The 20,763-nt window shown below is 60.9% G+C and overlaps 6 protein-coding genes across 6 annotated transcripts; 3 read left to right on the top strand and 3 right to left on the bottom strand.

Annotated features, from left to right (window-relative positions):
- Positions 1-25: 25 nt before the first annotated feature.
- On the top strand, positions 26-1,689 carry SDRG_11673 (hypothetical protein; the record flags this gene model as incomplete). Its single annotated transcript, XM_008617722.1, has 5 exons — positions 26-472; positions 524-619; positions 665-718; positions 767-1,489; positions 1,534-1,689. The coding sequence occupies 5 exons, from the start codon at positions 26-28 to the stop codon at positions 1,687-1,689; spliced, it is 1,476 nt and encodes a 491-aa protein (XP_008615944.1).
- An 81-nt stretch (positions 1,690-1,770) lies between these two features.
- SDRG_11672 (hypothetical protein) lies at positions 1,771-9,005 on the top strand (the record flags this gene model as incomplete). The annotated part of the gene is made up of 15 exons (XM_008617721.1): positions 1,771-1,887; positions 1,931-2,431; positions 2,481-2,934; positions 2,982-3,256; positions 3,300-4,403; positions 4,455-5,116; positions 5,158-5,426; positions 5,472-5,878; positions 5,926-6,247; positions 6,294-6,478; positions 6,529-6,915; positions 6,965-7,249; positions 7,300-7,800; positions 7,844-7,966; positions 8,016-9,005. 15 exons carry the CDS (start codon positions 1,771-1,773, stop codon positions 9,003-9,005), a joined length of 6,582 nt encoding a protein of 2,193 aa, XP_008615943.1.
- A 217-nt stretch (positions 9,006-9,222) lies between these two features.
- Positions 9,223-10,795, bottom strand: SDRG_11671 (CAMK/CAMKL protein kinase). Its single transcript, XM_008617720.1, has one exon. The coding sequence runs from the start codon at positions 10,650-10,652 to the stop codon at positions 9,294-9,296; it is 1,359 nt and encodes a 452-aa protein (XP_008615942.1). The 5' UTR covers positions 10,653-10,795; the 3' UTR covers positions 9,223-9,293.
- Positions 10,796-11,871: 1,076 nt separating this feature from the next.
- Positions 11,872-14,639, top strand: SDRG_11670 (hypothetical protein). Its single transcript, XM_008617719.1, has one exon. It carries the CDS (start codon positions 11,911-11,913, stop codon positions 14,539-14,541), a length of 2,631 nt encoding a protein of 876 aa, XP_008615941.1. The 5' UTR covers positions 11,872-11,910; the 3' UTR covers positions 14,542-14,639.
- On the bottom strand, positions 14,638-15,805 carry SDRG_11669 (translation initiation factor 2 subunit 1). Its single transcript, XM_008617718.1, has one exon. It carries the CDS (start codon positions 15,737-15,739, stop codon positions 14,750-14,752), a length of 990 nt encoding a protein of 329 aa, XP_008615940.1. The 5' UTR covers positions 15,740-15,805; the 3' UTR covers positions 14,638-14,749.
- Positions 15,806-15,859: 54 nt separating this feature from the next.
- SDRG_11668 (hypothetical protein) lies at positions 15,860-20,651 on the bottom strand. Its single transcript, XM_008617717.1, has 15 exons — positions 20,248-20,651; positions 19,365-20,207; positions 19,203-19,319; positions 18,739-19,156; positions 18,493-18,694; positions 18,252-18,448; positions 18,096-18,211; positions 17,971-18,052; positions 17,770-17,922; positions 17,392-17,724; positions 17,082-17,348; positions 16,945-17,034; positions 16,766-16,907; positions 16,434-16,723; positions 15,860-16,388 (listed from the first exon to the last, which is right to left on the bottom strand). The coding sequence occupies exons 1-15, from the start codon at positions 20,622-20,624 to the stop codon at positions 16,146-16,148; spliced, it is 3,870 nt and encodes a 1,289-aa protein (XP_008615939.1). The 5' UTR covers positions 20,625-20,651; the 3' UTR covers positions 15,860-16,145.
- Positions 20,652-20,763: the final 112 nt, after the last annotated feature.

The following is a 20,763-nucleotide window of genomic DNA, read 5'->3' as shown; positions in this document are numbered from 1 at the left end:
TATCCTCCGGACGACCAGCGGCGGGATGAATAAGATGCTCCAGACCGTGAAGCGGCGCCTGAGCAACTCGGCCGAGGGCGGGGACCCTGCGGCGATGGCGGCGACCTTGGCCGCGGCCAACAGCTCGACGGCCAACCTCGCGCGCGACGATGGCATCGAGAACGTCGCGCGCTCGGACGTGTCGCTGCCGCGCCGCGAGCGCCGCCGGAGCTCACTCGTGCGCAACCAGAAGGTGGCGGCGCTCAAGGACCTGCCGCACCTCAAGGACACGAGCATGCAGAAGCGGGAGGCGCTCTTTCAGCAAAAGCTGGAGCTCTGCTCGGTGCTGTTCAACTTTGACGACGCGGCCTCGGACAAGAAGGGCAAGGACCTCAAGCGCCAGACTCTGCTCGAGCTCGTTGACTATGTCAACAACGCGGGCGGCCAAAAGATCTTTACCGAGGCCTTGATGCCCGACATCATGGCCATGGTGGTACGCATGCTTCGAACATGAGTGCACAGAATGATGGAGGATGTATGATAGTCGGCCAACATTTGCCGCGCGCTGCCGCCCCAGACGGAAGACTTTGATCCGGAGGAAGACGAACCGGTCTTGGAGCCGTCGTGGCCGCACCTCCAGGTACGTCTGGCCACACCAGCGCGGGGCACTGATGCTGTGGCGTAGGTCGTCTACGAGTTTTTCCTGCGCTTCATCGTGTCGGGCGAAGTCAACGCCAAGGTACGCGGTCGTCGCTTCCGTGTCCGACGCATCGTATGATTGCTCTAGGTGGCCAAGAAGTTTGTGGACCAAAAGTTTTGCTTGAACGTCATCGAACTCTTCGACTCGGAGGACCCGCGCGAGCGCGACTACCTCAAGACGATCTTGCACAGAATATACGGCAAGTTCATGAGCCACCGGTCGTTCATCCGGAAGGCCATCTCGAACGTGTTTTACCGCTTCGTGTACGAGACCGAGCGCCACAACGGCATTGGCGAGCTCCTCGAAATCCTCGGCTCGATCATCAACGGCTTTGCGATGCCGCTCAAGCGCGAGCACCTCCAGTTCCTCGTCAAGGCGCTCGTGCCACTGCACAAGCCCAAGTGCGTCTCGCTCTACCACCAGCAGCTCTCGTACTGCATCACGCAGTACGTAGAGAAGGACCCGGAGACTGCGATCCCAATCATCTCGGGCATCGTCAAGTTTTGGCCGTGGGCGTGCTCGTCCAAGCAAGTGCTCTTCCTCAACGAGCTCGAAGAGATCCTCGAGCTCATGGGGCCGGACCAGCTCAACCAAGTGCACAAGGACCTCTTCCGCGTGCTCTCCAAGTGCCTCGGCTCGCAGCACTTTCAGGTCTCGGAGCGGGCGCTCTTCCTCTGGAACAACGAGCACCTCGTCAACAACGGGTGTCTCAGTCGCCAGCACGCAAGCTTGATCCTCCCCGTTATATATGGACCCCTCTACAAGAACTCGCTCGGCCACTGGAACACGACGGTCGAGGGCCTCGCCCAGGTACGCTCGTCGAAGCCACCGCTGTGCTAAGTTGTCGGCTCTAGAATGTGCTCAAATTGTACTTGGACTACGACGCGCCGCTCTTCGACAAGTGCGCCAAGGACTATTTAGAAAAGACCGAGCACGCGGGCGACGCCGTGTCGGCCCAAGCCGACAAGTGGAAGAAGATAGAGCTCATGGCCGAGGCGAAGCGCGCGTAGGCACGAACACGAGTCCCGTAGTAACGACACTAATTGATGCACGATTGCATGCGATGTAACGACCGACGCTTCAGTGGCAATATGCAGGGGACGCGGCCCGCGCCGTCGAGTCCGTACGGCGCGTCGGCCAAGTCCAAGAAGCGCAAGCTCTTGCGCAACGAGACGGCGCTCGCGCCGATCCCGCCCGAGCTCCCGCGGGTGCGTGCGCGACAACCGTACGCAGCCTGCATATCGCACGTAGGGCAAGCTCAGCTTGGTCAAACTGGAAGAGAAGAAGACGCTGCTCCCGTACCTCGAGAAGATCGAGTACATCAATGCGCAGCTGCGGCAGCGCGGCCTCGAGGTCGGGCCCGCGCCTTTATCGGAACAACCGAGTGGGCTGCCGGCCGCCAGCGCCAGCAACAACCACGCGCCCGTCGAAGCGAGCGACGACCAAGCGCTGAGCTCGCGCTCCGAGCCCGACGTCGACGCGCCGCTGACGCTCGCGCGCCTGCGCCAGCGCTTCCCGCGCTTCGTATGCGCATCGAGCGGCCTCTTGCGCGACCGTCCGATCGCATGGCTCTTCCGGTTTGTCGACGATGTCTACGAGGCGTACTTTAGGGCGTATGCGAGTTCGCGCGTCCTGAGTTCGTTTGCGCTCTTTGCGCGGCAGTTTGTGAATACGAACCTCGGCGTCGCGGCCGACCAAGACATTATCGACGTCGCGTGCACGCTCGAGCGCCACGCGCATCGCTTCCATGGCGTACAGACGCGCGCACTCTACGTTCGTATCCTGTGACTCACCATCGTAGCTGCGGGTGTTTGCCGCCTTTCTGCGCGAGATCGAAGACAACGAGTTTGCGTACTTCCACTGCCACCTTCGCCATTACGTCCAAGAGTCCCTCGGGCTCCGCCTCAAGACGAAGGACAAGGTGGCGCACCCGGACGTGGCCAAGAAGGTGCTGCCGCCCGGGTCCGTCGTCCTTGGCCACCACCCGGACCTCCGGGACGGGACCCAAGTCGTGTACGTCGCCAAGGATGCCATGGTGCACACGCTGTACGCGGCGTGCTTTCCGAAGGAGAAGACGCTCGCACGCTTCTACGCTAACACGTCGTTGCCATTCCGCCACGTCACGACGGTCGGCCCAAGTGGGGACGAGTCCAGCAGCTTCGTGCTCGAGCTCGACGCGCTCCTCGGCCATCTCGTCGAGGACCTCCACCGCGTGCCGGAAGACATTGTTGCCGCGCACAAGTTCAACGATGACGGTTCGATGGCCGCTGTCCTTTGTCGCTGGAGTACGATGAGGTCGTAGGCGAGAGCCTCACGCTCTTGACGCGACTCCAAGACACGATCAGCCACGACGCTGGCATTGTGACGCTCAAGGCAGCGCTCGAGACCGAGAAGCGCGGACTCCGGCGGCTCGAGACGCAGCGCACCAAGCTCGATCGTCAGCTCACGAGCAGCGTGCTTGACGACGTCGTCAAGGCCAAGCTCAAGACACAGAGCTTCCTCCTCGACAACCAGCTCCACGCCACGAAGCGCGACGTCGACGACCTGCGCCACCGCATTGCCCTCACCGAAGCACAGGTACGTTCAATCCCTTGATGTCGTAGGATATAGAGACGCGTAGGTCAATACGGTCTGGAGCTCGGTGCTCTCGGACGCGGCGACGCCCTCTGCGCCACCCGCGTCACCACGCGCCCGCATCCTCCACCGCTTCCGGGATGCGGTCGCGCGCCGGTATGCCAACCACCTCCTGGAGCAGAAGGTGGCGGCCAAGCTCCTCGAACGCCGGCGCAAGGGCAAGCAGGCCAACGCGTGGAGCGACCAGCTCGACGCGCTCCAAGAACGCAGCGCGATTCGTATCCAGCGGCTGTTTCGGCAGCGGCGGGCGTGGCGGCGCGATCGCCACGCGGCGCAGACCGCCTTCCACGCGCGCCGCGCCGCCGCCAAGAAGCGCAAGGCCGAGCAAGAGATGGAGCGGAAGCGGCTCGAGGCGCTGCGGGCGCGGGACGCTGAGAAGCACCGGTCACGCCTCGCCGAGAAGCACGAACGCGATGCCAGCGCGGCCGCCGCGCGCAAGGCCAAGGAAGACGCCGTCTTGCGCGCTGCCGCGCTCAATCAAGCCGAGAAGCTCCACGCCGCCGCCACACGTGCCTTGACGCAGCGCGTGTTTGCGCGCTGGCGGCGCTACGTGACGATTGCGAAAAAGGCAGCTGCGGCGCACCAGACGTCGCTGCGATGGCGCTTCCAACGCTGGCACCATTACCTGCGGTGGCGGCGCGACCAGCACAAGGCGGCGACGATGCTGCAGGCGCTGTACCGTGGCCATCGCGGGCGAAAAGCCGGTCAACTCGTGGCGCGCCGCGCGCAAAAGAAGCTCCAGCTCGCCACCCGCAGCGTCCAGCGACTCCAACAGCGGTTCTTGTGTGCGCTCTGGCAGCAGTGGCGCCAGTACGCAACGACGCAGGCCATCGTCAAGGCGCGGTGTCGCGACGTTCTCCAGCGCTCGCTGTACAGTTCGTTCACTCAGTGGGCAAAGCTTCTATCGATGCGACGCGCGAGTGCTCTCGTGCTTCAGCGTCTGTGGCGGGGACACCGAGGCCGTGTGGCCGCCGCGCATGCGCGGGCACTGCAGCACGCCGCTCTGCTCGTTCAAAAAACGTACCGGGGGCACTTGGGCCGGCGCGTGGCCGCGCTTCGCCGCCGCTTGCGCGCAACGCAGCACCACGGGGTGCGTACTCTTCTGTCGATGGCATGACTCTCATGCCGGTTGTGGCTGTAGGTGAACCAGCTCCTCCAGCGCCTCCTCCGGCAAAGCCTCTGGCGCGTCTTCCAGTCGTGGCAGTCGCGCTGGGCGTTCACGCAGCTCTGTCGCGATCGGACGACGCGCCGGATCCAACGGCGCCACGCCTGGTGCTTCCACCTCTGGCAGCGCTACCGCGTTTACCGCATTTTGAAGCGCGCCGAGCGGTACCGGCGCCAGTTTGCCGCCGCGACCTGCATCCAGCGCAGCGTGCGGGGGTTCCTCGCGCGCACGCGCTTCCACGCGCTTGTCCGCAACCACCGCGCGGCCAAGATACTGCAGCGGACGGTCCGCGGATACCTCTGTCGGGCGTTTTACCGTCATACGCTCGCGCTCCACCGTTGCGCACTGCGTATACAGTGCGGCTGGCGACGGCGCAAGGCGATTCGGACGGTCGACCGCCGGCGGAATGCGTTTGTGCTCGACGCCGCCGTGCGCGGGGACTACAGCGTCGTCCTGCGGGCGATCAACGCTGGGCGCGGCGGCATTTGCGACGACGACGGCAACTCGCTCTTGCATCTTTCGTGTCTGGGCGGGGCGAAGCGACTCGTCAAGCTCTGCCTGCGCTACCAGATGGACGTTGGCGGCGTCAACCACGCCGGCCGCACACCCTTGCACATGCTCGTGGCCGCACCCCATGCGTACGCTCCGCCTCGCATCATCGCTTGATGGGGGCATGTAGATACCGCGCCGAGCTCATCGACTACCTCATCGACCACGGCGCATGGCAGGAAGCGCGCGACAGCAACGGAGAGACGCCGCTGTTGCTGGCGACGTCGCTCAACCATGTCGACTGCATCGAGGTGCTGCTTCGCCGCGCGGCGGACGTCCACGTCGTCTCGAGCATGACGCACGAGACGCCCATCATGACGGCTGTCGCGGCCAACTTTCTCGAGGCGGCTCACCTGCTCTTGGGCCTCGGCCGCTGCTCGCCGCACGCTACCGACCTCAGTACGTTCACTGCGACAATGAGATAGAGGCGCATCGAATACGTAGACGACGGCGCCACACTGCTGCACGACGCGGCGGCAAGAGGGTTTGTGGAGATGGTGCAACTCTTGCTCGCCCATGGCGCGAACATCGACGCGGTCGACGTGGACGGGAGTACACCAATCATGTATGCCATCTACAATGACCAGCCGCAGATGCTTCGCTTCCTCCTCGAAGCGGGCGCGGCACCGGACATGACCAACGTCGCGGGCCTCGGGGCCATTCATATTGCCATCGACAAGCCGGCGCATGCGAGCCTTCTCGCCGCCTTCAACGCCGACGTGAACGCGTGGACGCTCCAAGGAGAGACGCCACTGCACTTGTCGTGCCGCAGCGACAGCCTCCTCGAGAGCTCGCGCGTCTTGCTCTCGTTTGGCGCGGCGATCGACGCCAAGAACCGCCGCGGCAACCTCGTACGATTTGGTTGTCCTTTGAAACTACTGATGGACGATCCATGTAGCCTGCTCACATTGCTGCCAAGCACGGTGCAGCCGAGACCATGCGTTTGCTCATCGAGTACAGTACCAACATGAACATGCGCAACTACGACAACAAGAACCCGCTCGGCGAGGCGCGCATGCACCACCAGCTCGGCGTCATTGACGTCATCCAGTTCCACTTTGCCCAAGAGATGAAGACGCTGGACGAGATGCCGCCCGTGCTCGACGAAGACGGCGTCGCGTTGCCGCAGCGCTCGACGGACGAGTGGCGCGACGCCTACGCGAGCGCCGTCACCGTCTCGATGCTCCATTGCTGGTCGCAGTGCGTCGACGCCGTCACGGGTATGCCATCCTGACGTGAGGATGAGTTGTCTCATGGCGACGTCAGGGGCCATCTTTTACCACGACGCCGAGACAGACGAGTGCACGTGGCGGGCGCCGGTCGAGTACCAAGCCGCGCTGGGGGCCCATTGGCATCCAATGTCGCGCGACGACGGCAGCTACGTCTACTGCCATGACGTCACCAATGACGTTTCTACGACTGTCCCGCCGATCGACCCCCTCCGGTTGCAGGTGCGTCGTTGGTTGACGTGATCGATAGATTGATACTATCCTGGCGGCAGGCGCTCGTGCAAGGCATCGACGAGTTCAAAATGCTGCGCAGTCGCATTCATCGCGTGTCGTCCGAGACCGCAGCGGCGACAGCGCAATACAAGTCGTTTTGGACCAACTTTGACGCGGAAACCAAAGCCGAGCGAGCGAGATACCTCGCGGCCGTCGCGATCCAGCGGACGTACAAAGGCCATGTGTACCGGCGGCGCCTGCGGGCGCTCAAGGTCGAGCACAAGACGGCGCTGCATTTACAGCGCGTCTACCGCGGTCGCATCGCGCGCCGCCACGCCGCCCAGCAGCGCCACCGCGTGCGGTGCGCTCTCAAGCTCCAAGCCCTCGGCCGTGGGTTTCTCACGCGCCTTCACGAGCGGCAGTCGTGGCACGCGTGGCGCGTCCAGGTAGACTCTCCGACCGTCTTATTGCATGACGACGGACGCGTCGATGCAGGTGCGGACGAATCGCATCGCGGCCAACACGATCCAGCGCGTCTGGCGCGGCCTGCACGGTCGCCGCGACGCCAAACGGGCTCGGGTCATTCAGCACGGGCCGCGGACGTTCTTCAATTGGGAAGACGCGCGCAAGCACGCATCTCTCGTGAGCAATTTCTCCGTGTGGGACGAGCTCTTGCTGGCCGGGACGTCGCCGATCGTCGGCGTCTTTTACTGCAACCAGATCACGGGGCAGTGCGTCTGGGACAAGCCGCCGCTGTGGGTCGAGCGCGACTACCAAGCGGTACGTACGAGGCAGCATCGAGAGACGATGCGCTTATCGACGATGACTAGTTTCTCGATCGCCAGCAGCTCTACTACTACGGCTACACGGCGTGTATGCTGGCGGCCGCGCTGCGTATCCAGAGTCAGTTTCGCGCCCGGACCGCGCGCGTCATGTTCCGGCGGCTCCTCGAAGGGGTGCGCCTCGCCCGCCACTGCGAGCGCGCCTACATGGCCGAGCCTACGAATCTCACGTGCCTCGGCAACTACGCGCTCTACTTGCACGCGCTGTTGCACGACTACGCCAAGGCCGGCGTCATGTACGGTCACCTCGTGGACCTCATGGCGGCGCGGGGCCCGGACATTGCATTTGTCTTGCGCTGCTACGCCATCTTCCTCTTTGTCACAGGCCAAGACGAGCGCGACCCGATTGCGCTGCTGTTTGAGCGCGCTGCTGTCATCGACCCGCGCAAGCGCAAGTTTGAGTTGGCGTTTGGAGGCTTTTTCCGCTACGCGCTCGTCCTCTTCCCCGAGAGCGCGCAGAGCCACGTCAACTACGCCGCGTGTCTCGATGTACGACGACAACTTGTCCACATTTTTCACCTACAAATGGTAGTGGGTCTACACGAACGTCACGGACGCGACGGCGCACTATCTGCGGGCGCTTGAGCTCGACCCGCACAACGCGCGAACCGTCGACCTCTTTGACGACATGCTGGACCGGCACGGCCTTCTCGAGGTTGGTTTCAAGGTGATATGTATCAATGTATCAATCGAGATCGCGCCAGGCGGGCAATGCGAGCGAGCGCTTCATGCAGCACCAAGCGAACGCCGTGGCGCGCGACGACGCCCGCGTGCGCAAAGCGTACGAAGACGATGCCGAGGCGGCACGGCGCACGGCCGCCGCCATTACGATCCAAACGCGCTTCCGGACGCGGAAGACACAGGCCGACGTGCAGCAGATGCAGCTCTCGCGCCGACTGCGCAAGCTCGCCAAGCCGCTGTCGCCGTTGCACGAGACGCTCCAGGCGGCGTTTCTCCTTGTCGCTGCGCGCAACAGCTCCAAAGCTACGATCCGTCTCTCGCAACTCGGCGCACTGTACGAACGCCTCGGTCTCTCAAGCCGCGCCGCCGACGAGGACAGGACATTTGCCTCGTACTTTCACGAGTTTGACTACCCCGACTCGATCACGCTGACTCGGTTCCTCAAGTGGTGGGACGACGGTGCGTCCCGCGACGTCTGGGAAGCGTGCACCAGCGACGAAGGGTACCTCTACTACTACAACCGTGCGACGGGCGAGAGTGTCTGGGACGCGCCGCGCTTCCAGCGGCGCCTCGACGACGTGGCCGACCAACCGCTCCTCGGCGTGTGGGAAGAGTGCCGCACGGAGGATGGAACACCGTATTATGTCAACGCCCGCACCGGCGCGTCGTCGTGGGAGAACCCGCTGAGCGCACCGCCGCCGTGGGAACCGGCCGTCGATGACGGGGGGCGCGTGTACTACTACAACCGAGAGACGGGCGCGTCCGTGTGGACCATCGCCGAGGCGTCGCACGTCGTCAGTGGCGACGACGCGTGGGAGCTCGTCCAGACCGACGACGGTCTAGTGTACTTTTACAATCGGCTCTCGGGCGAGACGGTGTGGACGAAGCCGGACGAGACGGCGTGGGAGACGCTCCAAGACGACGACGGCAACGTCTACTACTACAACCGCACCACCGGCGTCTCGCAGTGGGACTCGCCATACAGCCAACCGGTCCCAAACGAACTAGAATAGCCGAGGCAACCCCAACCCCAACAAGAAGCGACGGCTCCGACAAGGACTAGTAAATAAAACGTTTCTGGTTCAACCCGGAGTACAGAATGCAAGCTGTAGTAGTCGAGTCGACGTTGGGGACACGATGACAAGCGTCAACGATCGCCTGGGTCCAGAGCTCTTGTTGTGTGCCAGGGTGGGAAGCGTCGGAGCCTGCAGCAGCGAGATGCGTCAACTCGTGAAGCGACGTAGGTGTAGGGTTGATTAGGATGATTATAAACTATTACGTAAGGAAAGACTATGGTACGGTTAGGATACAGGGGAGTAGGAAGCGGCGAGCCAGCGGCTCTTGAGCACATCGTCGCACGAGAACCGGCCAATCGGGTCCGGGTCCAATAGGCCGACGAGGAGCTCGATGGCAGCGGGCGAGAGTTTGGCGGGGAAGAGCCAGCGCGGAAAGAGTCGACTCTCCATCGGCGCTGCGAGGTACTCGGCAAAGGTCGCAAAGCGCGTGCAGTTGGCAAGGTCGGTCCCAAACGGAAGCGCGCCGACGAGGAGACCGTACAGAATGACGCCGATCGACCACATGTCGGCCTTGCGCCCGTCGTAGCCAAAGTGGCACTTCTGCAGCACCTCGGGCGCGACGTAGTGGGGCGACCCGACAACCGATTTGAGCCGGCGGCATGGCGACGGCTTGGGGGGCACGCTCGATTCGTCGAGGACTGGGCGGCTCGCAAACTGCGCCGAGAGGCCAAAGTCGGCAATCTTGAGCACATCGTGATCGCTCAAGAGGAGGTTCTCGGGCTTGAGGTCGCGGTGCACGATGCCGAGCTGGTGGCAGTAGTGGACACCGGCAATGAGCTGCGTAAAGTAAACCTTGGCGTGCACTTCAGGCACACCAATGCACTCGGCCTTGATGCGATCAAAGAGCTCGCCGCCGCCCGCGAGCTCGAGCACGAGGAAGATGGTGCTTTTCGTCGCTTGGACGTACTCGAGGACGTCAAAGAGCTGCAGGACGTTCGGGTGGCCGCAACCGACGCTGCCATGGATCGTGTTGCCGGTGAGGCGGTGCATGAAGGCAATTTCACGGTAGATGGTCTTTCGGTTCTGAAGAAAGGCTGCAAATTTCTTGGGCAGCGGCGGGAGCACCCACGTCTTGCCTTGGTAGAGCACCGTATCGGGCTTGGTTTCCATCTCGAGCGGGTCGTCGTCGAGATGCGAGTCGAGCGGCCACAGCTGGGCGCACATTTCGAGGTTGAGTTCCTTGATGCCTTGCGCGTCCTTCATGCACGGAATGAGCTCGTGCTGGTTTGGATGCAGGAGCCACCAAATGTGCTCCTTCTGGATGTGCGGGCGAGCCATTGGCATCGACGGCGATGGCGTCGGCGGCTTGTACATGAGGCCCGCATGGACTACATCGCAACGGGCGAGCGCGAGCGGCGAAAAGAGCTTGTAGCCGACCGGGTTGAGGATCTTGACCGCGACGTGCCGCTGCTTCTGCGGCTCAAAGGCTTCGTAGACGACGCCAGCGATGCCACTGCCGAGGTAGTTGCCGAGGCGCAGCTTCTCTTGATGGCCCGCGTAGATGGACTGGCCATCGTACGAGGTCACCATGGACGGCGACAGCCAGCTCTCGCTCAGCGGCAGGACCTTCTTGCCCTTCTCCATGGCAATCGTATACGGCGATGCTGCGGCTAGTAGCGGCGAATGGCGACGTCCGGCGGTGGGCGATGGGCTGCGTCCGGCGGCGGGCGCGAGAGAGACGGACCGGCGGCGACTCCGCTGCAGAAATGGCGGAGTTTCGAACAACCCACCCGACCCTTTTTTATTTGCCGTAGCGAGTATTTAAATAGAAAACCATCCATTTTAATACCATCTCACTTGAACACTGTATGTAAACCACACACACAGTATTTTAATTTAATTGGTAGGAGGGGTACTGAAAACGGATGGAAATCGCCGGAGAACATGCTCTCGGGGTCCAGCACGCGATACAAAAACCAAGATCGAGGTGGCGCCCAGGGTGCTTATTCGTGCGGCCCCCTACTTGATACTGCAACGCAGATGGGTGCGTGGCAACACCACTTGCAGATGCTTGCCGATGATGTCTCGTCGTTTCAGTTGAAGCCGTCGACTAACTAAAGTACTCCTCGCTACGGCACAAGCCTTTGGTCGTCGCATCGCGCGTCCGACTGAGCGCAAGGCGTACGACTCGAATGGGTTTCTTGCGGAATCGGAACCATTTTAGTTCTAGATTCCGAAGGATCTTCCCGCGCCTGGGATGATGGCAAGCTTGCCGCCCTCTTGTCCGTTGCTGGTCCGATGCCATGTCGCTACCATGGCCCGAGTGTGGACCAGCGGCGATCAAGAGAGCTAAGCGCACAGCGACTTCGTACTAGTTGCTGGAATGGACTTGTCGGTGTTCCGTTTCAGCGGGGCGCTCCGCCTCCACCTGGCTCCTCCTTGGCTGCTGACAAGAATCATTGCCGCCTGTCGCGCCGATCAGACACCCTCTGACCCGAGCCGGCACAATATCTCAGGCAGACGACGACACATCATCGCATGCGTCCCGCGAAAATGACGTCGGACGTCGGCGCCAGCATTACGTGCATCCCGTTGCACTCGCCATCTCGCGCTGGCAATAACCAGCGCCACGCTCGTACGAGCGCCTCGGGCATTATCGATTTTGCCGCATTGATGCTAGTTAGTACGAGTCAACTACGACATTGGACGGTCAGTCGGTTCGTAGTCGACGTCGTCGTTGCTGTCGCACGGACGACGTTATAATTTGCGAAAAAACAGAATTGCGCATATGCGACGTCAATTAAATCATGTGCTTGCACTTGGAGTTTCTATGCAATTCAATGCGAGGGTGCAATGTGGTTTCGGAAATTTGAGACTCGGGTCAGTGAGCGATAACCCGCCGATGGAACCCTTCATAGCGATCCCCGATGCGCATGGACGCCCGGCCGAGGTAGACGCCCATGCATCGGGGCCGCCCAAGACCTCGTCGACCAGCAGCATGGTCAAGACGACGGCAATGGGCAAGACGACCAACCAGCGCTGCGATCGCATCGCCGAGCTCGAGGCCACCGTTGCGCGCTACCAGATGCAAGAAGCCAAGGAGCGACGCGCGTTTGACCTCATCCAGGACGTGCTCGAGCAAGACGACCTGTATATGATGATGGACGTCTTCTTTGCCTTTGTCGAAGGTCTCTTTTCGCACGACCCGGCCCACCGCTGCGCCGTCTTCCTCCTCGACGCAGGGTCAGATTCGATGGCCAAGATCGTGCCCAAGCTCAGCGCCGTCGAGGCCGTCCCGACCAACTGCAGCCTCGCAGCCGAGGTTGCTGCGTCCCAAACAACGTTTGTGGGGCGATCGCTGCCGACATCGTACAATCCCGCGGTGGACCTCACACGCGCCGCCGACTCGAACACGCTTCTCTGCTTTGCACTGCTGGACAGCGGCGGCGAGACGTTTGCGGTCATTGAGGCGTCGTCGGCGTCGCCCGAGAGCCTCTGCGCGTACGACCTCGGGCTGCTCCAGCGTCTCGGCCCGATCTTGAGCAATGCGATGCGAAAAGCGATCGAGCTCCATGACATTGTGCTGTCGCAGCGGACCCAAGCCGCGCTCCTGCACATTGTGAGCTCATCTTCGAACGAAGAAACGATCCTCAAGCTCGTCCAGCGCGTCATCAAAGGCGCCAACCACATTGTGCACTGCGAGAGCGTCACGCTCTTCCTCCTCGACTGGCCGCGCAACGAACTCTGGTCGCTCTCGTCGTCGTTCCGGCGGTCGAACCTCCGCTTCTCGATCGACGGCTGTCTCCTTGGTGCCGCCGCGCTCTCGAGCACCATTCTCAACGTCAAGCACGCGCCAACCGACCCGCGCTTTGACATGAGCGTCGACGACCGCGTCGGCAGCACCCAGACCGCGCTCTACGTGCCGATTGGCGTTCACCAGATGAACGACGTGCAGCCGATCGCCGTGCTCGAGTGCATCAACAAGGTCGGCGGCCACAAGACCGAGTTTGCCGAGTTTACGTACGAAGACGAGTGCGCGTTCGAGGCGTTTGCGTCCGAAGTCGCAGTGATCCTGCGCCGCCGGTCGCAAGAGACCGAATACCTCAAGCTCTTGGCCGACACCAAGTCCGAGTCGCTCTGGGCCGAGAGGGCGCAGTCCCAAGTCAACTTGCTCGAAGCGTTCACGTCCAAGCCGTGCACGCTTCAATCGCACCTCGCGGACCGCTTGAGCGACTCGTTCTTCAGCGCCGACTCGCTGAGTCCACTCCCGCTGGAGACGCCGCCGCGGCCGCCCAGCGCGCTCTTCAAGACCAAGTCGGTCGACGTTCCGATCGTGCCGCGCTGGAGCCTCAACGTCTTTACGACGGAGCTCGAGACCCTCCTCTCGTACACGCAAAACATGCTGCTGGACCCGGTCATGGCGCTGCCCAACCTCGACCCGGACATTGTTCAGAACTTCATCCAGTCGGTCCAAGACCACTACCACCCGAACCCGTTCCACAACTTTTTGCACGGCTTCTCGGTGCTCCACACATCGTACTGCATCCTCAAGGAGACGCAAGCAGTGACGGTGCTCACGCCGCCGGACCGGTTTGGCTGTCTCCTCGCATCGCTTTGCCACGACATTGACCACCCGGGGCACTCGAACGTCTTTGAAGTCAACTCGAAGAGCGGTCTCGCGCTCTTGCACAACGACGACGCGGTGCTCGAGCGCCACCACGCGGCAACGACGTTCCGGCTGCTGCAGAACGACCACGTCAACATCCTCGCCGGCCTGACGCCGGACGAGTACCGCTACACGCGCAAGGTCATTGTGCGCGCCATCATTGGCACCGACATGGCCCGGCATTTCGAGCACATTGAAGCGCTCGAGAAGCGCTGGGCGCCGTATGCGCGCACGACCGACCCGCTCCTCGACGACAAGCGGTCGGCGCTCGCCAACTTTGCCAAATCGGGCGACGACCGCATCTTTCTCGTGCAAACCATCGTGCACGCGAGCGACCTCGGGGCCCAAGTGTTTCCCACGCCGATCGCGCTCAAGTGGAGCAACATGATTGCCAAGGAGTTTGCGTACCAAGCGCTCATGGAGACCGCCGAGGGCCTGCCCGTGACGCACTTGCACGTCGACGACCCGCTGCACATGGTCGAGAGCCAGCATTTCTTTGCCGCTCGGCTCGTGCAGCCGCTCTGGAGCTGCCTTGTGCGCTTCTTGCCCAAGCTCGACCACCGGCTCGTCAATCTGCACAAGAACATTGCGCACTACGAGCAAGAGATCCGCCGGCTCAAGCAGCTCTCGCCGCACTCGCCGCGGAAGCGCAGCCGCCCCAACCTTGCGCACAATGAAGGCCAAGCCATCCCCGGCACGACGCGCTGCACGCCGGCCAAGTTCAACTCGTTCCGGCTCTGCCCCGGCGACCTCAAGTCGCAGCTGAGCTTCTCTAGCCTCATCTCGGACTTCTCCAGCACAAGCCTCGACACGAACGACGACATGAACGCAATTGACGACGACGATGACGACGACGACGACGAGTAGTAGTAGACACGTCGAGTCTTGCTCCTTGTACATGTGTTATTTATTGCACAAGCTGTCTTCTCCAGCGTAGACGACGACTGGTTAGGACTCGAAACGAGGATATGGCTTGCGTCTTCCGAGCAGGAGCATGCAACGGGCGGAAGCGCATCAATGGAAGCCATATTCTTATCCGCGATAGGAAGATGGACGGTCAAATAGCTACTACACTCTAGTCTTCTTCGTCGTCGTCGCCGTCGACCGGTCGGTTTTCGTTCTCCAGTCGCTCCATCATCTGGAGGAACTCGCGTTCTTCGTTGATCGAGACGACCTTGGGCTCCATCTTGACGACGATCGAGCCGCCCTTGGACGTGATGATGGTGCGCACCTTTTCGATGGCTTCTTGGAGCGTCGCAATGCCCTTGACCTTGTCGAGCGTGTTGGTCGTCATGACGTACATGGGCGGCGCAATGAGCTTGACCTTGACCGGGACGTCTTCCGTGCCAACGTGCTGGGCTTCCTGGAGCGCCTCGCGGATGGCCTCAATGCCCTCGTACGTAAAGCACGTGACTTGAATGTCGGCGCGGATCTTGATCGGCTGCGGCGTGAGGCGGCGGCGAATGTGCGTGCGCAGCGACTCGAGCGTCTCGGGCGTCATGTCGAGGCCGTCAAACACCGTCGGGTCCGTGATGCCCATCTTGAACACGTCGTAGCAGTGCACGTACTCGACCTTCTTTTCGTCGTCGGCGCCGAGCGGCTGCTCCATCTTGAACTTCTTGTAGAGCGGCCACGAGATCTTCTGGTAGAGGTCCTCGAGCTCGATGTTCGTGTCCTGCGCGACCTGGCGCAAGACGCCATGCACGGTCTTGGCCTTGTTGTAGCGCTCTTCGCACTTGAGAATGTCCTCGGGCGACACGCGGCGCTTCGAGAGATCAATGTAGCCCTTCTCCTTATCGACGCGGAGCACCATGACGACCTCGTTCTTGCCGACGCGGACGAGCTTGTTGATCGACCGGATGCGGCGGCGACTCAGCTCCGAGAGCAGGATCATGCCCTCAATGTTGTTGTACTCGAGGAGCGAGACGTACGCGCCCATCTCGGCGATCGAGCGCACGTTGACGACGACGAGCTCGTCGATCTCCGGGTACTTGTTCTCGTAGAAGCGACATTGCAGCTGGATGAGCTCATTCCCGAGCTCGACCTCGTCCTTGATGGCCGCCATATTCCTCTTCTTGCCAAATGATCAAACCACTTGGGTGGTCGCTGTCCTTGCCTTGGCGTTTTATTTTATTTGCTGGCTTTTCTCTTGTCTTTTGTATCGAATGGAAAACAAATACAAGTACGCTTGGCCAACCGCACTTTATTGGGATACCCATTTCGCTGCCAACGACAAGGACGACGACGACGAACGAGGTTGAGGATGAGAGGACGAGGTTGACATGGCGGAGGATGGAGAGGACGAGGTAGACATATAAAGGAGGAAGATGACGATGACGATGACCATGCCGCCACGCAAGCACGACCAGGACGTCGACGATGACGAGGAAGAAGAAGCGACCGCTACCGACGCGCAAGAAGGTTCTTGTGGTGGGGTCTCGGAACCGAGAGCGACGGGGCGGCGAGAGGGATTAGGTCTCGGAGCGCCCCGAGTGGTGGGCGTCGGGTCCGGCGATGTCGGTGGACGGCTCGAGCAAGCGCTTGGCGCCCGGGAGCTGGGACATCTCGTCGACGTGGGTCGGGATCGAGCTAAAGACGCGCGTCGTGCTCTCGCGCCGCGTCTTGCGCGCTTGCGTCACGAACGCGTTGAGTTGAATCACCTTTTTGCCAATGCGTATGAACGCGTCCTTGGCCTTGGGCTCGGGCGACGGCGGCTACGATCGATGTGCTTTGCCGTCTTCTGCGCATCTAAACTCTACCTCTTTGGAGGGCTCCATGTGCGCTTCAAAGTCGAACTTCTTGAGGCGGTTGATGACGGCCGCGACCGCGCGGTGTTTGGCCGTCTCGCCGCCGCCATAGAAGCGCGTGAGGTCGGTCGCGACACCGTCGATCATCGCAAAGGCCTCAAGGAGCTCCGTGTCGGTCGTGAGCGACGTCTTCCGGCTCGGAAGGTGGTTGGCGACGTTCTTGCGCTCCATGCGTTCGACGGTCTCTTCCTGGATCTTGTGCAATTTGAGCTTGATCTCGGCCATGATCATGTTGGAGATCTCTACGTCCATCGTCATGAACAGGATCGACGACGGCCACGTACCGGGGTAGTGGGCGTGGATGTGGTCCATGCCACTCCGGCTAAGAACGTAGAGAATGCCAAACGTTTTGGCGCGAATGCTCGCACAGCGCTTGCAGCTCAGGAGCATGGCGAGCTCGCCGAAGAACGAGCCCTCGGTCAAGACCTGCGCTGCATAAGACGGAGCGTGCGACGTGGCCTACCTTGCAGAGCATTTCGGACGGCGTGCCGGCATGAATGAGCACCTCGACCGTGCCTTTGACGAGAAAATACATGTGTCGACCGTACTCGCCCTAGCAGCATCCATGCATGGACTACAAAGCGGTACGAACGAGTCTACTTCGTGGAAGACATATTCGCAGGGCGTGCAATATTCTTGGTACAGAATGCCCATGAGGTACGAGATGCACGCGTCGTCTTGGCGCGCAAAGAACGGGATCTTGGAGACCACGTCGCGGTTCAAATACAAAACGAGCTGCGTCCGGAGGTCGTCCGAGAGGTCACTCAAGAGCTCGGTTCCGTCGTCTTGTTGTGCCAAGTAGAATTCATAGTACCGGCGAATGCGCGTGCAGAGCGCCTTGGGCAGCTTGCGCTCCTTCATATAGTCCTACACGACCTCGATCATGATTTTAACAGAGCTCAAGTCTCACCTTGACGCGGTCCGTCTTCTCCTTGGCGACGACGCCGCGCGTCTGGAGCTGATCGACGAGCGACGACATGGAGCCAATGATGTACCCAAAGACGGAGGCGCCGAGGAGCATGTAGAAGATCACATAGCCGACTTCGATCGGCGTCACGAGCAGAATGTCGCCGTACCCGACCGTCACCATGGTCGTGAAGCAAAAGTAGAGCGACGTTATGTACTTGTCTGGCGTGGATGCATACCACAAGAGCGGGCCGATCCACGAGTCGCCATAGTACGTCTCGGAGATTTGACCCACAAAATAGAACGCACAGCTCGACCAGTGGGCGATGAAGCACACCTACGTTCGTTCCATGCAGTTCATGGACACGGAGGCATGTCGGACCTGAATGAAGAGCTTGACGAGGCTGAGCACGGCCGGGTTGAGGTCGAGCATGTTCTCAATCGTGGTGACCGACCGATTGAGCTTGAGGAGGCGCATGAGCTTGAGGAGCCGCGTGAGGCGCACAAAGCGAATGAGCTTGAGGTTCTGGAACGGCTGGGTTGAGCCGCCCACGGCCGAAAGGGTGCTATTGTTGCTACTGACGCCGGTCGACGTCACGGCGTCGGCGATCAGAGCAAAGGGGAATGTCGAGATCCAGTCGATCCAAAACCACCAGGCCAGATACCTACACCACCTGAAATGGGCGGTTGCCTACAAAGAGCCGGTACCGAGTCGCAATGTACTTTGGACTCGCTTCGACTTGGCCGTCGTCGTCAATGTACGCCGTGCGAAACGTGAGCACCATATCGATGCCAAAGAGGACGTCGACAATGTAGTCAAACACCTAGACACGCGTTATTAAAGTATCGCAGCGGTGCGCGTACAATGACGCTTGGAGAGCGCGTGTCGTCACCCACAAACCCGCCTTGGAACGTAAATTGAAATGGAATATTCATGACGTTGTACATGATGAGGACACCCAAGAAGATGTCCCATCGCAGCTTTCGCGGGTCCGAGGGCTGGATGATCGCACGCAACGTGCCTGGCGACGTGTATGCGGTCGCGTACTTTGGCTTGAGACCTAGATGACGTCAGGGTATGACGCTGCGATGACAACGACCGCACCGTCCAGGACGACACGCTTGGCGAACGTCGAGTTGAAGAGCGAGACGCCGCGGGGGTTGATGTAGTGCGTGATGAGCTTGAGCACGACGATGGGGAATTGCTCGATCGTCGTGAGCTTTCCGTTGAGCGAAATGCGCAAGTTAGGCCAAAAGTCTTCGAGCCGGTGGACCTTGGTCACATCGTCTTTGAAGGTTTCGTACATCTAGCTCTGCGCTCGACGCAATTCTATGGGCGGGAGATGTGTACCTTGAAGCGCTGGAGCATCGTGCTCAGCGTCTCGTTGTACTTGGCTTTGCGCGCATGGTAGTGCTGCACGAGAATGGTCTCCGTGTCGGGGTATTCTTCGAGGAGCACGTCAAAGTCGTCTTTGGCGAGCGTATACATCTCGCAGTTGGTCAAGCACGTAAAAGTGTTTTCACGCAGCGTGTAAAACAGCAGCGGCGGGTCGCCAAAGTACGCGTTCTCAGTGAGTACTTCGATGAGCACCATCTTGCCGTACACGGTCGCGTTGGAGGCCGCGACAATGCCCGAGTTGAGAAAGTACATTTCACGGCCGACCGTGCGCTCCTTTGCAATCACGGTCTTGGCGAGGAGGAAGAGCGGCTTGATGCAAATGGCCATGTCCATCACAAACTGCGCGTTGATGGACGCGAACGCTGGAATCCTAAAACGATCTGTCAGCGTGACAGCCCCCCTCGGTTGCAGTCTACAGAAATATGTCGCGGCACGTAAAATGCACAATCTCGTTCCGGAGACTCAGCGGGATTTCGCTCAGAATCGACGACTCGTCAAAGAGCGACGCGCGCGCGAGGTAGTGCTCAAAGTACCTACGCGGTTTTCTCAAATGACAAGACCGAGATGGGAGGTCGTACCGAGAGAGCTTGGTGCGCAGGTCCTTTGGCAACTTGTGCGTACGGATGTAGTCTTTCACCAGCGCCATCTTGAGCTGGTACACGGCGGCGCGCGTGTCCATCGACTCGAGGAGCGACGAGATGTTGCCAATGACAAAGCCGAAGACGGACGCGCCAATCATCATCGCAAAGATCGCAAACACGCGCTCGGAGACCGAGACTGCGAAGATGTCGCCGTACCCGACGCCCGTCAAGGTCATGATGACCCAGTAGAGCGAGTAGAGGTACCGGATGCTATCGGACCGGGCTCGAGTCCCGCTTTCGACAAGCCACGTCGAGTTGGGGTTGTACGTTGACGGCAAGGCCGCTGTCGCGATGCGAAGCGCTCGCAGGGTCGAAGTGGCGATTGTCGGGTCGTGCGGCTGCCCGATCCAGTGAAACATACAGGCGAGGACATGGGCGAGGAAGAGCACGACACAGATGAGCCGCGCGAGGCGAACGACACCGGGGTTGACCCCAAACGTTTCTTCGACGCGCTTGAAGAAGACGCGCAGCTTGGCAAGGCGTGCGAGCTTGAGGATGCGCGTCACGCGCAGAATGCGGAGGAGCTGGACGGACGCGAGCGAGTGCCCGTTGGCGACCACGGACGGGTTGAAGAGCTTCACGGCGGCTTCGAGCGGAAACGTCGAAACCAAATCGAGAAGGAACCACGTCCGCGCATAGTTCTTGGCAATCTGCTTGACGTCGACGACGAGCAGGTCTTGCTCGTCGTAAAAGCCCATGAGAAAGTTGCGCACAATGTCAATGCCGAAACACACGTCAATGGTATCGTCCACAGACGTCCAATGACTCGTGACTTGAAAGCTATCTCAGATCTAAGTTATAGACATAGGCGCGCACGTACCCTGGAAAGCCCACATACAACGGCACCGTGATGCTGCTGTACGCAATTAAACACGCCATAAAGATATCCCACTGAATGCTGCGGGCGCTCTTGGGGTCGAGCACATACGTGCGCGAGTCGCGCAGCTTGGTGTTGAGATGCGAGAAGGACTCGCGGACGCCCCCCCGGCGCGGCGACAAAAGCTGACGCAGCGACTTCATGCGCAGCGGCTTGGCTCCGCCACCATCAATTTGATGCTCGTTGTATCCGGTTTCATACTGCTGCAAAGCTAAAAGCGGCTTCTTGCTGGGCACGCGCCGACCGGGCACAACCGGCTTGGTCGTCGCGTTCGTCGCCGCCTTCATACGCGCGCCAATGTGGCGGTTCACGCCGTTCATATTGCACTTGCTTCCGGCGCTTTGTGCAATGTGAAAAGGCGCACGTGAAACGGCGCGCTCGAACGACCATTGTTGGAAACAGTGTTTCAGTCCGAAACACTGTATTCCTTCAAAGCACTGTTAAAAACTGTGCATCGGA

The sequence above is a fragment of the Saprolegnia diclina genome (assembly GCF_000281045.1).
Source record: "Saprolegnia diclina VS20 unplaced genomic scaffold supercont1.43, whole genome shotgun sequence".
NCBI lineage: Eukaryota > Oomycota > Saprolegniomycetes > Saprolegniales > Saprolegniaceae > Saprolegnia > Saprolegnia diclina.
Note: the sequence above shows the minus strand (reverse complement) of the source record. Positions and strands in the feature narration are given on the sequence as shown.

What these genes read in the sequence shown, in the direction of transcription:
- SDRG_11671 (XM_008617720.1), bottom strand. Translation starts at nt 10,652, where the DNA reads ATGGAGAAGGGCAAGAAGGTCCTGCCGCTGAGCGAGAGCTGGCTGTCG.
- SDRG_11670 (XM_008617719.1), top strand. Translation starts at nt 11,911, where the DNA reads ATGGAACCCTTCATAGCGATCCCCGATGCGCATGGACGCCCGGCCGAG.
- SDRG_11669 (XM_008617718.1), bottom strand. Translation starts at nt 15,739, where the DNA reads ATGGCGGCCATCAAGGACGAGGTCGAGCTCGGGAATGAGCTCATCCAG.
- SDRG_11668 (XM_008617717.1), bottom strand. Translation starts at nt 20,624, where the DNA reads ATGAACGGCGTGAACCGCCACATTGGCGCGCGTATGAAGGCGGCGACG. An exon ending in CTGCGCACCAAGCTCTCTCG is followed by an intron (nt 19,320 to 19,364) that starts GTACGACCTCCC and finishes AAAACCGCGTAG; the next exon opens with GTACTTTGAGCACTACCTCG. An exon ending in TCGTCAAGCTCTTCATTCAG is followed by an intron (nt 17,725 to 17,769) that starts GTCCGACATGCC and finishes GAACGAACGTAG; the next exon opens with GTGTGCTTCATCGCCCACTG.